Genomic DNA, 17,145 nt, shown 5'->3' on the forward strand with positions numbered 1-17,145 from the left:
ATAAACACTTACATGTGTTAGAACCCACGACCTTTGCAATTCTAGAGCAGTATCTTACCAACACGAGGTAAACTATTACAACTTAGAATGATAACAATCTTCAACCCTGAAACAGTAATCAGGTAATTACATAATAATAATAATAACAAATTCTTATATAGCGCATTTCACAATAACCACATCAATGCGCTTTACATCAGTGCCCTGGTCATAGGGCAAATAACATCCCTTTAATGTTTCTCAGCTCCCTGGGGGAGTATACAGCCCTGAGCTGCCAGTAAGGCGCTTGTGGCTTTTCATACATAGTATCAACCTCTACCCTTGCAGGTACCCATTTATACCCCTGGGTGAAGAGAAGCAATTATAGTAAAGTATCTTGCTCAAGTGTCACGACCGGGATTCGAACCCACACTCCGGTGACTGCACCAGAACTTGAATTCGATGCTCTTAACCACTATGCCATGACACATCATTGATCTAAGGTGGTATGTTGAAGGAAAGCGTGCAATCCTTACCTGCATGAAGTTATAATTGGGCTCCGTGGTGCCCCAGCACACATTAGACCTGACTGAATCATCACTCCAGAACAGTCGACACACAAGATATGTATTCCGGACTGTCAAGTCTCGCCCTGCACCTAGCCCTGGAGGGGATGAGCATAATGGAAGAAATTACAGGTTTAATATTTGTCCATTGAAAAAACAGTAGGAAACAATAACAGTGATAATAATAATAATAATTGATTTTGATATAGCGCTTTATCACAGCCCGAAGGAAGTATCAAAGCCTTTCTGATGTGTTTGGAGGTCGGGTTGGCTCAGTGGTTCTTTCCATACCTTTCACATCTGTGGACCCCGTTTTAAATCCCACTCGGACCTAAACCTGGGGTCGATTTCACAATAGTTAGGACTAGTCTTATCTCTAGTTAGGACGAGTTACCTAACTTAGGACTAGCCATACGTTTTTAATATCTCCTAGGACTAGTCCTAACTCTTCGTGAAATCGACCTCTGATCGCGTGGGTTTTGTTTTCCTCCATTGGCGTTTTCCTTCCACATCTAAAACTGAGCATTTTTTTCTTATTTCGTATTCACACTGTTATTTGCGCTAATCTGTGTTGTAATCAAATACAAATGTAGTCTCACGACTTCAAAGTGAGCAAATAAGGCATTGTTTAAGACATCACTAAAATCTACATCAAACGTTCACCTACATTTACAGGGGTGGATTTCACAAAGGTAGTCCTAACTTAGGACTAGTCCTAGGCAATGCTAAGAGATAGGACCAGTCAAATCCACCCTAGTTCATCTAATTTAACATTCACCTACATTTAAACACTCATCTTCATTCACATCATTCATTTGCAAATGACCTGTTGGTCTAGAAATGTATTACAAGAGAGTCCTTACCTGGGACTGCTACACCCCACCCTGGGTGTGGTTTGGGAGGGGTGTGTGGAATATGGCTGCTTGATTTGGGAGGTGCCACACCGTGGATTGTCACCCCTCGTCCCTCTGGGATTAAGAGTAGGGAGTGTAATGTTTGGACCTGTTGGAGTGAATAAATAAATTTAAAAAACTAGTTCCTCTAACCTGAATTTCCCCTTTTTGTTTTTCTCTTCCTATGTAACAGCGTAGAACACCTTTGGTAAATTTGCGAATTTATAAGACTGCGTTACTATTTGTTAGAATTATTATTACAATCCTAAAGGTGGGGTTATAGATTGGTCTTTGTCAACCAATGCTGATTTATTGGCCATTTTATAAAAAAAGATATGACAAAAGTTACATGTTAAAGTTTCAGCTGAATATAAGTGTCTACTTGCTGAGAAAACAGGAATCAGGGAAAAATGCTCTTCCCGTCCCAAAACCCTGCCTCCATATCCAGGGCCCAATTTCATATAGCTGCTTGAAGGCAGTGGACACTATTGGTTAGTACTCAAAATAGTTATTAGCATAAAACCGTACTTGGTAAAGAGTAATGGAGAGCTGTTGCTAGTATAAAACATTGTGAGAAACGGCTCCCTTTGAAGTAGCGTAGTTTTCGAGAAAAAAAAGCAATTTTCCACGAACTTGATTTCGAGAACTCAGAATTAGATTTTGAGGTCTCAAAATCAAGCATCTGAAAGCACACAACTTCGTATGACAAGGGTGTTTATTTTACCGTTATTATCTCGCAATTTCGACGACCAATGAGCTCAAATTTTCACAGGTGTAGTGTTTTATGCATATGTTGAGATACACCAAGTTAGACGACTTTTCTTTGACAATTACCAATAGTGTCCAGTGTCTTTAAGCACAACAAGTAGCTAAGCACAACAAACCATGCTTACCAGAACAAGGTTACTAGCCAAACTACCATGTCACATGTGAAATTTGTAACTGGTATCCTGCTTGTTTCTGCTTAGCATACAATTGTAAAGCACTGAAATTAAATTGGGGCCTGGAGTTTGCCTCAAAATTCTAGATTTTATCTTATACAACTGTTTTTAGGTTTTAAAGGGAAGGTACACGTTTGGTTGTTACTCAAAACAAATATTAACTTAAAAACTGACTTGGTAACAAGCATTGGAGAGCTGTTGATAATATAAAACATAATTGAAACGACTCCCTCTGAAGTAATGTAGTTTTTTAGAAAGAGGTAGTTTCTCACTAAAATATTAAAAAACTTCTAGCTAAAAGTCTTTTATTCCTAGCTGAAAGCACACAAATTCGCTCAACAAGGGTGTTTTTTCTTTCATCATTTTCTCGCAACTTCGATGACCAATTGAGCACAAATTTTCACAGGCTTGTTATTTTATGGTTATGATAGATTACACCAACTGAGAACACTGGTCTTTGACAATTACCAAACTTGTCCCTGCCTTTAAACCTCACCTCATATTCAGTTTTGCTCTGAGACACTTGTGCCGATTCATTTTGCTGTCTTATTGTTATCCTTTCCTCTCTGTTGCGTTGTCTACTCGGCTGTTCCTTAAGTCCCTCATCTTTCCTCTGTGGATGGACGATAGACTCTTCTTGGCTATTCCCATCAAGGGAATGCCCTCCCTCTGTGTGATTTCTTGCTGTTGTGGGCAGACCATCAGTAACCTTCTGAGAAAAAAAGAGCAATTTTCAAATTTCCCAGAGCTGCTTAGTGAATGTTACTTATAAGAGATGTTAAATTTGCATCGGGGATAAAGAATATTAATTTTTTTTTTTACCTATACACCGATGTGTGTTAGCACCGATATTACTTAATAAATTTGTATGCTAAGCAAAAAAAGGGTGCGGCACCAGTTTATGAGCAATTCACATTACTTGACAGTTTGGTTGGTCCCCTGGTGAGGTAACTTAATAATTTCTGTGCTGATAGAATTTGTGAGTTTGAAAAGATTAAGGCAAGAGAGTCAAGGACTCAATTTCCTTTTTTCAACATTTCTGTTAAAACCTGGGGCCAATTTCATAGAGCTGCTTAAGCAAAAAAAAATTGCTTAAGCGACAAAATAGCTCGCTTATTTTACACATGTTACTGGCAAAAATTTCATGCCATATACATTGCTTGTGACTGGTATTTAGCTATTGTTTACTAAGCATAACAATTGAGTGTAGTCTTGGCCGGTAATCTGATTTTACTAAGCAAGGTTTTTTTCGCTTAAGCAAAATTTTGCGCTTAAGCAGCTCTATGAAATTGGGCCCTGCTTACCAACCAAAATGCTTTGTTAAAACCTATCAAACAACACAACATATGAAGACAAGCAAAGCATACTGTTTGGATCGTTAACACCAAACCAACTGCTCTTCTCAGAGCCAACAATCCACGCACAGAGATTTACACATGGCTGTACCCAGTGTTGTAGCCACGGTGGGCTGTGCTGGGCGGGCTTACAAATTTCGCCCAGCACTGAGAAAAATACACTGTGCTGCCCTGCACAGATTTCAAAAGTATGTACAGTAGTAGAAGCAGTCAACGGTTTTGCTGTAATGCGGTGGACATAGAGGGGGTGTTCAATATTTTCTTGTGACTCCGGTGACCGATTGAGCTTAAACTTTCACAGGTTTGTAATTCCATAAATTCATATGTTGGATCACACTAAGTGCGGATACTGATGTTCGACAGCTACATATACTAATGTTACACCTGTGCATTAATCAATCAACCAATCAATCAATCAATCAATAAGGTCATAGAATGCTCAAATCAAAGTTTGTTCTAAGGCACTCAGCCACAGTTGAATGGTTAGACTACAGCAAAAATGCAAAAACAACTGTAGAAAACAATGACAGTACATTACCTGTGATCTGACACTTTCCGTTTGCACACTCCTACTAGAACTTCTGCTGTCACTCTCTGTAGATCCAGTGGGGATCTTAATAGGGAGGTGGGGTCGGTTTGAAGGTAGGGGAACAATCGTTGCCCCCTTCATCTCAGCAACTTTCATCCTCGCCAGCGCCATGGGGAAATCTTTGGCATCGGATGCCAATTCAATGGATACCTAAATGAAAATTAGACTATCAAGTAATACACCAGGAGGGAAACTCAAGTTTAAATAACTAATTCTGTAAGTGAGTATAGAACCCTTGCTTGCACTGACGTCGCATGCAGCCAGTCAAGTCCAAGCCTGTTTCTTAAAGGGTCTGCATACATTTCGTAACGACTCTGAAAAAATTGCCAACAAAAACTTATGTGGTAAGAAGTATAGTAGCTTTGGATAGTACAGTACATGTATAATGCAAGAACTGTGCTTATGGAAAAAATGCTTCTCATACTGTGTTCATGTTTACTGTTTCAAAGACTGTGTATTCCTATTGGGGATTATTCTTTGTGGAATATTCGAGCGGACTTTCGGCAATCTAAAAAACGCAGCCACCTGTTTCATGGGTTAGTCATTTTATATAATATCTATATTTATATAGGATTTAAACATTCCAACGTGTCCAAAAACCAAAGGCATACTTTGCCTCTAAACTAACCTTCAGATCTCCGATGATGGTGTCGCTAGGACTGTGCCCATCAATACTTGACTCTTGTCCCATCTTAGATGAAGAGGATGGTTGGCTCTTGTCTTTTACATCCAAGTCCACATCTAATATGGATAGATCCGATGACTGGAGGACTGATCGGAGGGGGACACTGGCTACACCGAGCAGTGTGGGCTGAAGATGGTGCAGGAGAGTCAGTGGGCATGGTGGGGAATAAAAAAGATGCATGATCAAGACAGCTAAATTGGTAACATTTTAGCAAGCAAAACAAAACTGTTTTGCACACAAAACAAAAGGAAACCAGCCAGAAGTTGCCCGTCTTATCATCAATAATTATCTAACATTCACTAAAATAAGGAAAACAACATTTACACTTGCTAGAGTTTTACCACTAGACCACTGAGCTAGCCTGATGGCTAGAGGCTGTTCAAATCCCAAGTTTTTAGCAGCGGATTAAACATCTGCTCTAGCAAAGCAAAGGTTGTGGGTTTGAGTGATTTGCTTGCAGATTTTTGTTATGCATAGAACTCAGAAAGGTATAGACCGTATTGAATATGACGTCACTGTTCAAAAATCTGCCCTACAACATGGCGTCTGTGCGTGGGGGTGTGCGTGCATGTGCCGTAGAAACCAAACCAAGAATGCAGCGTGATGCATCAGGTTTGCCCTACAAGATGTTGATTTTCATAGCAAAAAAGGGGTAATTCAATACAGTCTAAAGAGTGCTTTTAAAACACACATCTGTGTAAGGGTAACAACAAATTATATGAGTGCAAAAACATTCCGCAGGAATCCTGATCAGATAAAAACACGGCCTTTTGTTACAAATAAAGACACCCCAACACTTTGGACTAATTTTCTTACCTTTTTCTGGCCAGCGATCCGGGAGAAAACCTTGAACACAAGCAGTTGCTTCCACCAACTGTCTACAGCGGTCCCATCAAAGCGGATCGGAAAAACTGACCGATGACCAAATGTTACTTCTATAGTGATTCCCAACAAAGAAGAATTGACATAATGATTCAAAGAAAGTTTTTATATTTTATTTTTATATATTTTTTATGCAAGTCGCCAGACACGCAAATGCCTGAAGGCCACTTCAAGGTGTGGGCTACAATTATTTTTTTCCAGAGGCCAATGCCACCTACTCCTAGGGCTGAAACAGGGTGACCCCCTGTACAGTCCATACGAATCTAAGCTTGAACATCATCAATCCGAAGCCCCAGTGGCAGGAGGATGAAACTACAAACAAACTCATACCAGAGCTGGAATAACATGGAGACCATTGTGGAAATGTGCAATTTTGATATGGGGTTTAAATAGCGGCTGACGAGGCCAAAGACAAAACCCTCAATTAAGGGCCTCATATCAAAACACATGTGTGTCCTCTTGATTAAGATAACATTAACATAAGGCTCATTTATAATTATTTTAATATTGATAATGAACCATTTTTGTATAGCTAATATGACAATCACAGAGAGGTCTCTATGCGCTTTGAGATGAAAACAAAAGAGCAGTTAATAGAGATGTGAAGAAATTACAAAAGCAAAATTTAGTTGATACACTAAAAGAAATACTGAAGGCTTTTGCAAAAATAAATGAGTTAGATAAGAAAAGAAAAATCAAACACACACAATTACAACGCATTGTTGTTAAAGGGTCTATGTACTTTTTGTAGAACGAAAAACACAATGTCTACAGATTTACACTAAACTTACGCCGTTTGAAGATAATGATAGTATAAAGCTTCCCTGAAAATATTAGTTGCTGAGGAGCTGTAGTTTTTGAGAAATGAGTAAAACAATGTCATGAAAATAATTTTATCTCACCGATCTTTAGACGAAAAATATTTTAGCTTTTAAAAAGGTATCTTCAAACTGTGTAAGTTTAATGTAAATCTGTGGACATTGTGTTTTGTGTTAGAAAAAGTATCCAAATCCTTTAAGCAAAATACATTATATTTACAAATAAATAATATAATAGTGCACATTGATAAGAAGAAAACATAACAAAATACAACAAGAGCAATCAAAATACAGAGGAAGGAAAGATAAACAGTTGGAGCCCGAAGGATTGCCCGAAAGAAACCAAGCTCCTGTCTAGCATGTCTAGAGGCTCTTCTCTCCAGCTGGTTTTAAAAAAGAACACAAATTAATTGAACAAAAACAACCATTATATATCAATAAAACATTACCAAAACGCATACACAATACAGTACATGTACTTCAAAATTGATAAAACATTAATGATGAAAACCTTAAAAATGGGATGATTAGGAAGTACAAACAAATAGACAAAGCAATCAAAGTGAGTAACAGAATTTAAATAAGAAAATAAATATCAAGTAATTATTCACAAGGTAACTGACTTGGTAAATTTTCAGTAGTTTTTTTTAACAAAGAAAACAAGAATGGAGTGGGATTCGAACCAACAACCTTCGGATCACTCTACCAACTGAGCTATCTAGCCCTGTATTGGCAGTATCCCCATTTCTATTAGTCAAACATGTTTAGTTGTTAAGAGGTTCCAGTCAGAAGCCATACAGTCACACTACTGTGTAGCCAGGGATCACACCCAAGTTTACGATACTTCCTGGGAAGCAGCAGCCCGGGGGTCAACTCAAGTGGATGCATTTTTTTAATATTGAAAAAAAAAAATAATAGATAAGAAAATAAACTTCACCTCCATTGCTGTCCACTTTCTTGGACACTAATCTCATGACCTCAGTTGCCATGGTATTCACAAGGTTTTGTCCTCGTGGGGACGCGGTGACCGGAAAATGGTACTCCACAAAATACGTACATCTGGATCAAATGACAAAACAAATTAAACAAAAAATTTAAATCTTTGTAAAAATTAATTTAAGACGGTGTTTGATATTTTTATCAAACAAAACCAGTGGTCTAGGGGATTGGGTCAGAATTCCGTAATTTACAGAATGTTGTTCGCTTAGAGTCCTGGTCAGTCATGAAAATACAATACAATACAAAAAAAACAATCTTTATAAGATCCCAAAAAGGGTAATTCAAATGCTGGCATACAGTCAAAACATTGACACATTCAAAACAGACAAGGGCTATATACAATTACAAGAAAAAACACCAAAAAGAGATAAGAAAAGTATTGGAGACTTGGCAATAAATTTATAATCAACGCTTAAAATTGAGATTGTGGTGCGTTATTGCATGAGGAATAAAAGAGGGTAGGTAGCGCTGTGTCGCAGAATATGGCACTCGCATACACCAGACTTTGTGTTTTGGAGCAATTGGCCCTTTGACAAAACTGCTAGGTTCATATCATGTCGGGGGCACTATATGGATTGGGTTTTCAATCCCTACCTGACCGCGTGGGTTTTCCATGGAATAATTCTCTGGGGTCTTCCTCCTACCATGCCTACATCTAAAACTATGACTTCTTTCTCTGTCTTCTCTCAATTGGGCTATTGGATAGCATGGTGATTAAGTTTACTTTTCCTGAGAGTTAAAAGCTTCACAATTAGATTTAAAAATGAAAGAAAACAAACCTTTTTGGTTTTGGTTTAAGCGATGGCCTTGGTGGTCTACCTCTCCCTCTTCCTCCTCTAGAGGGCCTCCTATCATGAGCTGCCTCCATTCCTGGTATGTATGCTGCCTTTAAGCAGAGTGAATCAATAATGACTCTAGCAACGTGGACTCTTCCGAGCAGAGTGAGTCGCTGCACACTCAGACCATCACCAGGGCTTACTGCATCAACAAATTTAAAGGCGAAGTTACCGTTGGTTTTTGGAACTGTCAAATGAATTAATCCTAATCTAAATGTAGGTAAATATTGTAGCGGCGGTGCCGATCGGCCAGTAGGGGGCGCCAGCACGACTCCCCATCGGAGCACTTCTGGCAGCTCAAGCAGGCCGATCGGTATATCTGCTGTAATTTCTTTCACTTTGTATTAGTCAGTAGGCAACTCAAAAAACACAATTCTGGCTTCTGTAAAATGATCCCTTATTGATTTGCTTCAGATCCCTAAATTATAATATTTGCATTTCATTTTAATTAATTATTATTCATTACCAGTTCTTACCAGTTCTTGCTGTCTTAACTGTCTTTGATCTAAATATAAGTAATTAATTTGTAATTTACTATTCTTCTTTTTTTCACCAATATGGAAGTAAAAGTTGATTGAATTGAATTGAAAAGCTCAACATACCCCTCTTGTCCACATGATGATGCGGTACATCAAAGGATACCCTGGAGCCCTCTGATGACAGCCTAGAGGTACTTCCCGCGTCCGAGTCACCACTGCTACTTTGTCTCCTTAGACTTGAAGCTCTCCGTTTCGGCCTCTCTGGTTCGTGCCTCGAGTCCTTCTGCTCGTTACTAGGTTTTCCCTCAGGTACTCTGGATGTTTCTTGGGTTGATTTAATGGTAGTTGATGGGGGTCTCTGTATAAGGGATCAAAACAACGTTTATTTCTACATTATCATCATCAAGAAGAAAAAAAAGTAGAGTCAATCAGGGCTGTAGCTAGACCAATTTTAGTGGCGGGCAACAAATCCATTTTTTTTGGAAGTCCATCATGGACGAGCAGATCAACTAAACGATTTGTGTTTAATCTTGGGCCATTATTGCCGAAGTGCGAGCTTCAGGCATGTTAAAACATGATGCCAGGTGTCCAACTGTTTGTGTTATGGGAGCCATGCAATAAATTGAATGACCTTTTGACTGTGGTCTTTCTGTGACATTTGATACTCCTTATCATCAGCTGTGTCTCAGATCAATGCACAGTTGATAGTATTTGATTTATTCTAGGGAAATATGTGCTGGGTGGCACAATGGTTTTTGCTCAGAGTGCTTGGCAAACATTGTGAGTTCTGGGCAGGCTTGCCCAATAACACCACCGTGGCTTCAGCACCGCAGTCAATAAATTTTAATGTGGAGGCACATTCCAAAAAGCGGGGCTTGTCAAGGCCTACAAAACTAACAAAACAACAACTTTACAAAAGGAGAAGAAAAAAAACCGGAAAAAAACCTACATCAAGTAACAATGTTATACAATGTGTTTACATGAATGTCAACGACTAGCAACAGCAAGATGAGATAACACAAATAAAATGTTCAATTTAAAGAAAGTTCCTCCTCATTTAGTTTCAGGTCTTGTGAAATAATTTCTTGTCCAGTAAAAATTTTCAGCTACAAACCCTGCATCTTGTGGAATTTCACTCAAAACTCAAGCTGTGCACAACCGGAACTAATCAACTAAATCAAATAAATAACTAGTTTGCTGTGTACCTGATTTCCAGGGTCACTAAGTGAAGATTCATACGATCTCCTTCTTCTCCTCATCCTTGATGTCTTGGATATCGTCTTGCCCTCTTCCTCATCGTCGCTACTCAGTAGATCACTCAGACTAGAGTTGCTGCTACTCCTCTGTCAAGTCAGTCACATAGAAACAAAACTTAACAACTTCAGGCAGTATGAACACAAATTTACAGTGTCCCTCTGGCATGTCTGAAGAAACATGGTTTTTCATTATTTCCTTGCAAATTTGATAAGAATAATAATAATAGTTACTTTTTATAAAGCGCTTCAAACATTAGAAGGCATCCCGAAGCGCTTCACCTTATTATCCCTTTAAATTTTAGACTGACGTCATCTTGAGATCACGCTCTATCTACAGCTGTTTGATGCGTTATAATAGCATGTTCATAACTCAAATTACACGATGTTTAACTGCGTGGTTATACGCAGGGCGCCTCCTGGCAGTATGCGGGCTAAAGGGTTTAATGCACATTCGAGTATTAAAGCTTACTCATAACTTACCCCTCCTTTATAGAAGAGTTCCTCCAGGATACTCTGATCTCTGAGTGGGTCCTCGGTCTCACTCAGCAACTCACTCTCAGAGGAGACACTTGACTGGGGAGACATCTCAGACTGTCATCAAGAAAAAACATGTCAGATACACAGAATCTAAATCTCTTGATAACTGATTTCTTATAATCCCTAAAACCATCAGAATCCAAAGACACACTCTGTTTTTAATCTCTTTGACAGGTTTGAAGTGAGGAACGTACTGCTAGACTGATTTACTTAAAGGTAGGGTCGGAGATTGTTTAGTCGTTGTAACACTGATTCACAGGCAAAATTATCAAGGAAGAATCAATTAAAGTGAAAGTCTGGACTTGGACGGAAAACAGAAAAAAATGTCATGGTATTTTCACTTGAATGTTGAGTTTATCCACGTAAAGCAAAGGGAACGGCTTGTACCAACTGCTCCTCTGACCAAAGCATTCGCAATTTGGACAACAACCCCCAGAAATGAGTCATGCATGATTCCTTTCACATATTCAAATGTTTTTATTTATTTCTAATCCTTTGGGGCATTTAAAACAAAAAGATTTGACAGCTTACTACCATCACCATAACAAGTAGTCGTTTAGAAATTACCCTTTTTTCTCAGGTCATTACCAACATACAACCCTACCTTAATGACCTTTAATCAAAGAGCTATCTTTAACTAGAGCACTCAATACTGAATCAACATGCACATATTTCTGAAATTCGTCTGAATGCAACTATATTTGAGGCATTCCCAGCATTGTCTAATTGATCTTTTCACACTGGATATCAACTTCTACAAAATAAATACAACAATTTTAATTTTTTTAATTTATTTTTTAAACAGTAATCATTTTGAATGCCCCTTACCTGTAATGTTCTGAGATCATTCAGTTCTTGCATGGTAATATGATCCCCAATAAGAAGCTCAACAGTTCTACCCTCCGTGTTACTGTCTTCAAATCTTGTGTCTCTGTCCCGTGCAGGAGCAGCGGTCACATGTCCTTGTGTTTCGTCGTTTTTGAGAAGCTCACGGAACAGCTCTCCAGAGGAAGGTCTGTGAAACGGAATTAAAGTGTTCACATTGAGATTGAAGTTAACAGTGAAGATATGCTCAGGCCTTCAACACATTCAACCTTCGTATTAGAACAAACATCCTAGCTTTCGAGAAAGAGGTAATTTCTCACGCAAATATTAAAAGACTTCAGGCCTGAAGCCTTTTAACAGGCATCTGAAAGCACACAAATCTGGGCAACAAGGGTTGATTTTTCTCTTGTAACTTTGATGACCTATTGAGTCAAAATTTTCACAGATTACTTTATGCACATGTTGGGATACACCAAGTGAGAATACTGGTATTTGACAATGAGCCATAGTGTGTTAGATTTGAATGTTGTCAGGAACAATGAAGTGCTAGACTACAAGTCACCACTTAAGATATAGAAAGGTTTGCCGTAACACCATGTAATGACTATCTCTAATGAGTTGGGTTGGTCCTAAAAAGAACCGTTGGTTTCAACTCAACGCTTTGATCAGTATGCTCTGATCGTCTTCTGGAGAAAAAAAAGAAAAAAGAAAAAGAAAAAAAAAAACACTTAAGGTTGAATTCCTCAGAATAAAGAGTAACTATGTCACATGATTTGGGGCAAGCTTTTGCATAGTTAAGTCAGAGACGGTGAACACCCATACACAATTCTGAATGGATGTGTATGGCACAATGGTACCAGGATCTGCTCATCTCGAGGTTGCTACACAAAAGATTGCCCGTATTATGTGACATACATTGTAGCAACTGTTTCTGTAGTCTGAGGAACTCAAATGCAAGCGGAAAGTTGTGACTAAGCAAGTCATTGCACCAGATATTACTTAAATCTAACACGCAAATGGCTTATTGCCAAAGGTGTCCAGTGCCATTAAAGGCAGTGGACACTATTGGTAATTACTCATAATAATTATCAGCATAAAACCTCACTTGGCAACGAGTAATGGGGAGAGGTTGATAGTATAAAACATTGTGAGAAACGGCCCCGGAAAGAGGTAATTTTCCACGAATTTGATTTTGAGACCAAGTTTAGAATTTGAGGTCTCGAAATCAAGCATCTAAAAGCACACAACTTCAGGTGACAAGGGTGTTTTTTTCTTTCATTGTTATCTCGCAACTCCGACGACAAATTTTCACAGTTTGTTAGTTTATGCATGTTGATATACACCAAGTGAGAAGGCTGGTCTCTGACAATTACCAATAGTGTCCAGCATGTTCAACTACCCACCTCTTTGGTATCCTTGATTCCTCTACATCCACATCAAGAGGTAGCACTCTGTCTTGGGCTCCTTTCACAGTAGGCTTCCCTCGCTCTAATTCTGACCTGATCATGTCGTCCCTGAGCCTAGTCCCACGATCTAACAGCGCTGAGATCAGATCACTGCCTGGTTGGCTTGATGGATTGAGACGAGGATGTCGCAGTCTACTAGGCACTGGGATCTCTGGCACACTTTGATCTTGGTTGCTACCTACAAAAGCATAAATTCTCATAAGTTTCAAATACAGAGCAGAGAGTACTATGGGGTGTCTTGGCCGACTGGTTTACAGCATCAATTCAAGTTCTGGGGGTTTGGTCATCTGAGTGTGGGTTTCAACCCTGGTCATGACACTTGTGTCCTTGAGCGAGGTGCTGTATTGTAGTTGCTTCTCTTTACTCAGTGGTATACATGGTTACCTACAAGGGTAGAGGCTGATATTGTGCTTGAAAAATCCTAAAGTTGAGTGTATCAACTTGGCTTGAATTTAGCGGGGGGGAATCCACCAGTGGTATTAAGTATGCTTCGACACTCAACAAGATTGAAAGACATTTAAACATATATTTTTTACACATGTCAATTTAAAAACACAAGACCACTGGAGTTGTCCATTCTTGAGTTTGTTATTGGCCGGAGGCTAAAACCACTGACCTCAGCGGTTCAGTGTTACTTTCGAGCCCTGATCAAACTGATATAATGTACATGTTCAAGGTTGCTATTCGGAACAGCCCAGTACTTAAAAAAAATATTTGCAATTAAAAAAATTCCAACACACCAACAATTCTGATATTTTTTTATATATTTACCTAGAAGCGTTTCAACATCCGATGGAGTTGTTTTTCTGTATTCAGTATCCGAACTTTGACCTCTTCTTGTTACTCTTGCAACAGGCTCTCTCTCATGGCCGGTTTCCGCGATGATGTGAGACTTTTGTTTTGTTTTCTTCTCGGTGCCTTGATCCCTACCCGGTCCTATGACGAAGCTGTAGTCGGAATCGATACCTCTTGGCGTTGTGATGTCCCGTTCACAGTTCACATCCACATGCCTGTTATATTGCATCTGAAAACATGAAGATAGTGGAGACTTACAGTAACTTGGAATGTACCCCGTTGACCTAATTGACCAGACATCAGGCCTCAAAATCACCCACGGCACCATCAGCAATTGAAATGGTGCCCTGTGCTTTTGCTGTGGTGCCCTTTGCAAAGTTTCATTGCAAAGATTAAGTTTCCTCTTATAAGTGCCCCTCACTAATAGGAAAATTACTGTCCCCTTCAGGAACAAAACTCATCAGCTAAAAGATTTGGGTTGCCCCTTTTTGGGAGTCAATACAGTCCCCAGTGTCTTGTACCAATTTTGTACGAGGCGGCATTTACACCTGTACAATAATTTTCTCAAAAAAGACAAGTGTGTGGCAGACAGTCTGGTCAATTGTGTTAATTTGGCATAGGGATTGGTCTGCCATAGGAAATAGAAGCATCAAACGGCCAAACTCATTTGTGTAACATTTTTTATTATGAAAAGTAACCTTAAACCCAAGAGTAGGGGGTGCCCCAGTGGTGTCTTGTTCACAGATCATGCACCTCTTCAATCCATCAGGCTTTTAATGTTTATATACAATGATACACCAATACCTTGGGGAGGTCCTCTACCAGCACTTTCTGCCATTTAAAGGAACACGTTGCCTTGGATCAGTCGAGTTGGTCTTTGAAAAGCGTTCTGTAACCGTTTCTTACAAAATCGGTATGGTTAGAAAGATGTTATAAAAGTAGAATACAATGATCTACACAAATATGCCTTGAAATTGCGTGGTTTTCGTTTTACCTCGTCGACAAACACGGTCGGCCATTTATGGGAGTAAAAAAAGTGACTCCCATAAATGGCCGACCGTGTTAGTTCGCGACGTAAAATGAATACCGTGCAATTTTGAGTGATACTTGTGCGGATCATTATATTCTACTTTTAAAACATCTTTCTAACCATATGCATTTCATAACAAACGGTTTCAAACGCTTTTCATAGACCAACTCGTCCGAACCAAGGCAACGTGTTCCTTTAATACTTGCTGATCTCTCTCATAGAAACATTGGTTTAATGTGAGGTCAGGTGAATAAATGGTGATTCAGTAACTAGACGACAGCACTTATTCTAGTCATTAATCCAAATTTGACTGAAAGTTTTTTTTGTTTTTTTTCAAAACAAACCTTTGGTATGGGTGACATGAAGGGGTCATCACTAGAGCTGGACATTAGCCTATGGGATCTGGGTACGGGTAGAGGTGGGGCACCCCGGGCTGACTGAGACTGGGTGGAGCTTGATTCAGCTGTACCTGTGCCAGCAGTGGCTACACTCAGGTCTGTGGTGGGTATGGAGCCAGAACTATCATATGCAGCTAGGCAGGGGGGGAAAAAAGGAAATGAAAGATTCAATCTTCAATTCAAGGAAAAAATCTGAACTGGCTACTTGGCAGTAGTAGAATATATAGCAAGACAGTTTCTGAGACTCTAAAGAAGCTCTACCTGGCAAGTACACAGAGGTAATTTCTCACTCAAATATTAAAATACTGCTGGCCTGATGCATTTTTTAAGCATCTGTAAGCACACAAATTTGTGCAACAAGGGTGTTTTTTTTTTCATTATTCTCTATAGACCCCTGATCACACTGCATTTTCCCCAAATGTTGCGGACATATAATTAACATTAATTGATTATTTTTTATCTACGTGATGAATGACGCCTTAAAAAAGAAAATTGGGAAAATATTTTTAATTTAGAATAGGGCAACATTCAACGTAGATTTGTATTCTTTTTTTATAATTTATGCGTAAGAGCTCCTGTATCTGCTCATACTGCCATGCAAAACTTGGGTGTCACATAAGTAACAAAGTGTTTACAAATCCGATATGTATCTACTGCCTTGCCATACTTCTCTATCGAATTCAACTGATACACAACTGCTTTCAAGTTTTGGTAGAAGTTGGAAGCCAATTGAGCTCTTAAATTTCGTAGCCATGAGTTGGTTTATCACAACAAACCAAGCCTAAATCAGTGAGACCCAAACTATGACAACTTACCAGGCAAGGGCTCAAATACTAGGGAGGCGTGCAGCTCTGCTATTTTATCTGCTGATTTACTGGCAAACACCGAGTAAAACCTGAAAGATAAGACACATTCATTAGATGTATCATTTTAGATTATACAATTGTTGCAAGCTGTGACGGGGTCCATGCAACAATTGTTTTGTTATACCTTGGTAATCGGATTATTCCTCTTCTCAAAGTTATGTTGTCATCTTCAAACATTGTAACGACGGAGTATGCATAGTTTGATAAACAGATGAACAGTTGTTCAAATAAGAAACCATTCTTCACTGTTCCCTCGAATCCGCAGCCGTTTCGTACTAAGCGCTGGAAATTGACCAACGGTGGGAACGATCAAGTTGATGTACACTTTTTAACATCACTCATGTTACCTGCCGCGTTGTGCAGCAATGGTACATGCGTAATTGTTATAACAATATCAACACTATCAACCTCTCCCTATTACTCGTTACCAAGTAAGGTTTGATGCTAATAGTTATTTTGAGTAATTACCAATAGTGTCTACTGCCTTTAGGGGATCAATATTGTATCTTACCCATTAATAGGTATCTCAGGCGCCAGGTGTCCAATCTCATTGATTTGTGCCTTGCCGATTACCGGTGTACTGGCTCCCTTCATCACCTCAAGAATCAAAGTTCCCATATGTTATGGGCAACAGTCAAGGAAAGCGTTTATTAACATGGGGTTCATTTGCTCATAATAATAGGCTTGCGTGGCCGAGTGGACTTAAAGCCATTGGACACTTTCGGAACAGAAACAAAATTAAAAGTTCACAGATTTACAAATAACTTACAGGGTTTAGAGAAGGTAGTGGTGAAAGACTTCTCTTGAACTATTATTCCATGAAATGCTTTACTTTTTGAGAAAATATTAAAACAATATAAATTCTCGATATCGAGAATTACGGATTTATTTTAAACACATGTCATGACACGACGAAACGTGCGGAAACAAGGTTGGGTTTACAGTTATTT

At 39.1% G+C, this 17,145-nt stretch overlaps 1 protein-coding gene across 4 annotated transcripts in view; it reads right to left on the reverse strand.

The window, feature by feature from the left end:
- The window catches only part of LOC139935952 (C2 domain-containing protein 3-like), a 40,575-nt gene extending 23,766 nt beyond the window's left edge, over positions 1–16,809 (reverse strand). For 3 of the 4 annotated variants that reach the window (XM_071930614.1, XM_071930613.1, XM_071930611.1), the window contains exons 1-17: positions 16,707–16,809; positions 16,145–16,224; positions 15,276–15,463; positions 13,878–14,130; positions 13,044–13,284; positions 11,644–11,830; positions 10,759–10,869; positions 10,228–10,365; positions 9,146–9,380; positions 8,487–8,685; positions 7,646–7,767; positions 5,825–5,943; positions 4,952–5,134; positions 4,273–4,473; positions 2,876–3,091; positions 1,409–1,547; positions 516–643 (exon numbers count right to left, since the gene is read on the reverse strand). In XM_071930614.1, the coding sequence (XP_071786715.1) occupies positions 516–643; positions 1,409–1,547; positions 2,876–3,091; positions 4,273–4,473; positions 4,952–5,134; positions 5,825–5,943; positions 7,646–7,767; positions 8,487–8,685; positions 9,146–9,380; positions 10,228–10,365; positions 10,759–10,869; positions 11,644–11,830; positions 13,044–13,284; positions 13,878–14,130; positions 15,276–15,463; positions 16,145–16,224; positions 16,707–16,789 (2,823 nt within the window). In that variant the 5' untranslated portion in view covers positions 16,790–16,809. The remainder of the gene's footprint in view (positions 1–515; positions 644–1,408; positions 1,548–2,875; positions 3,092–4,272; positions 4,474–4,951; positions 5,135–5,824; positions 5,944–7,645; positions 7,768–8,486; positions 8,686–9,145; positions 9,381–10,227; positions 10,366–10,758; positions 10,870–11,643; positions 11,831–13,043; positions 13,285–13,877; positions 14,131–15,275; positions 15,464–16,144; positions 16,225–16,706) is intronic. The other variant, XM_071930612.1, reaches the window with a different exon arrangement.
- Between the last annotated feature and the right edge of the window lie 336 nt (positions 16,810–17,145).

This window comes from Asterias amurensis, chromosome 4 (genome assembly GCF_032118995.1).
Source record: "Asterias amurensis chromosome 4, ASM3211899v1".
Lineage (NCBI taxonomy): Eukaryota > Metazoa > Echinodermata > Asteroidea > Forcipulatida > Asteriidae > Asterias > Asterias amurensis.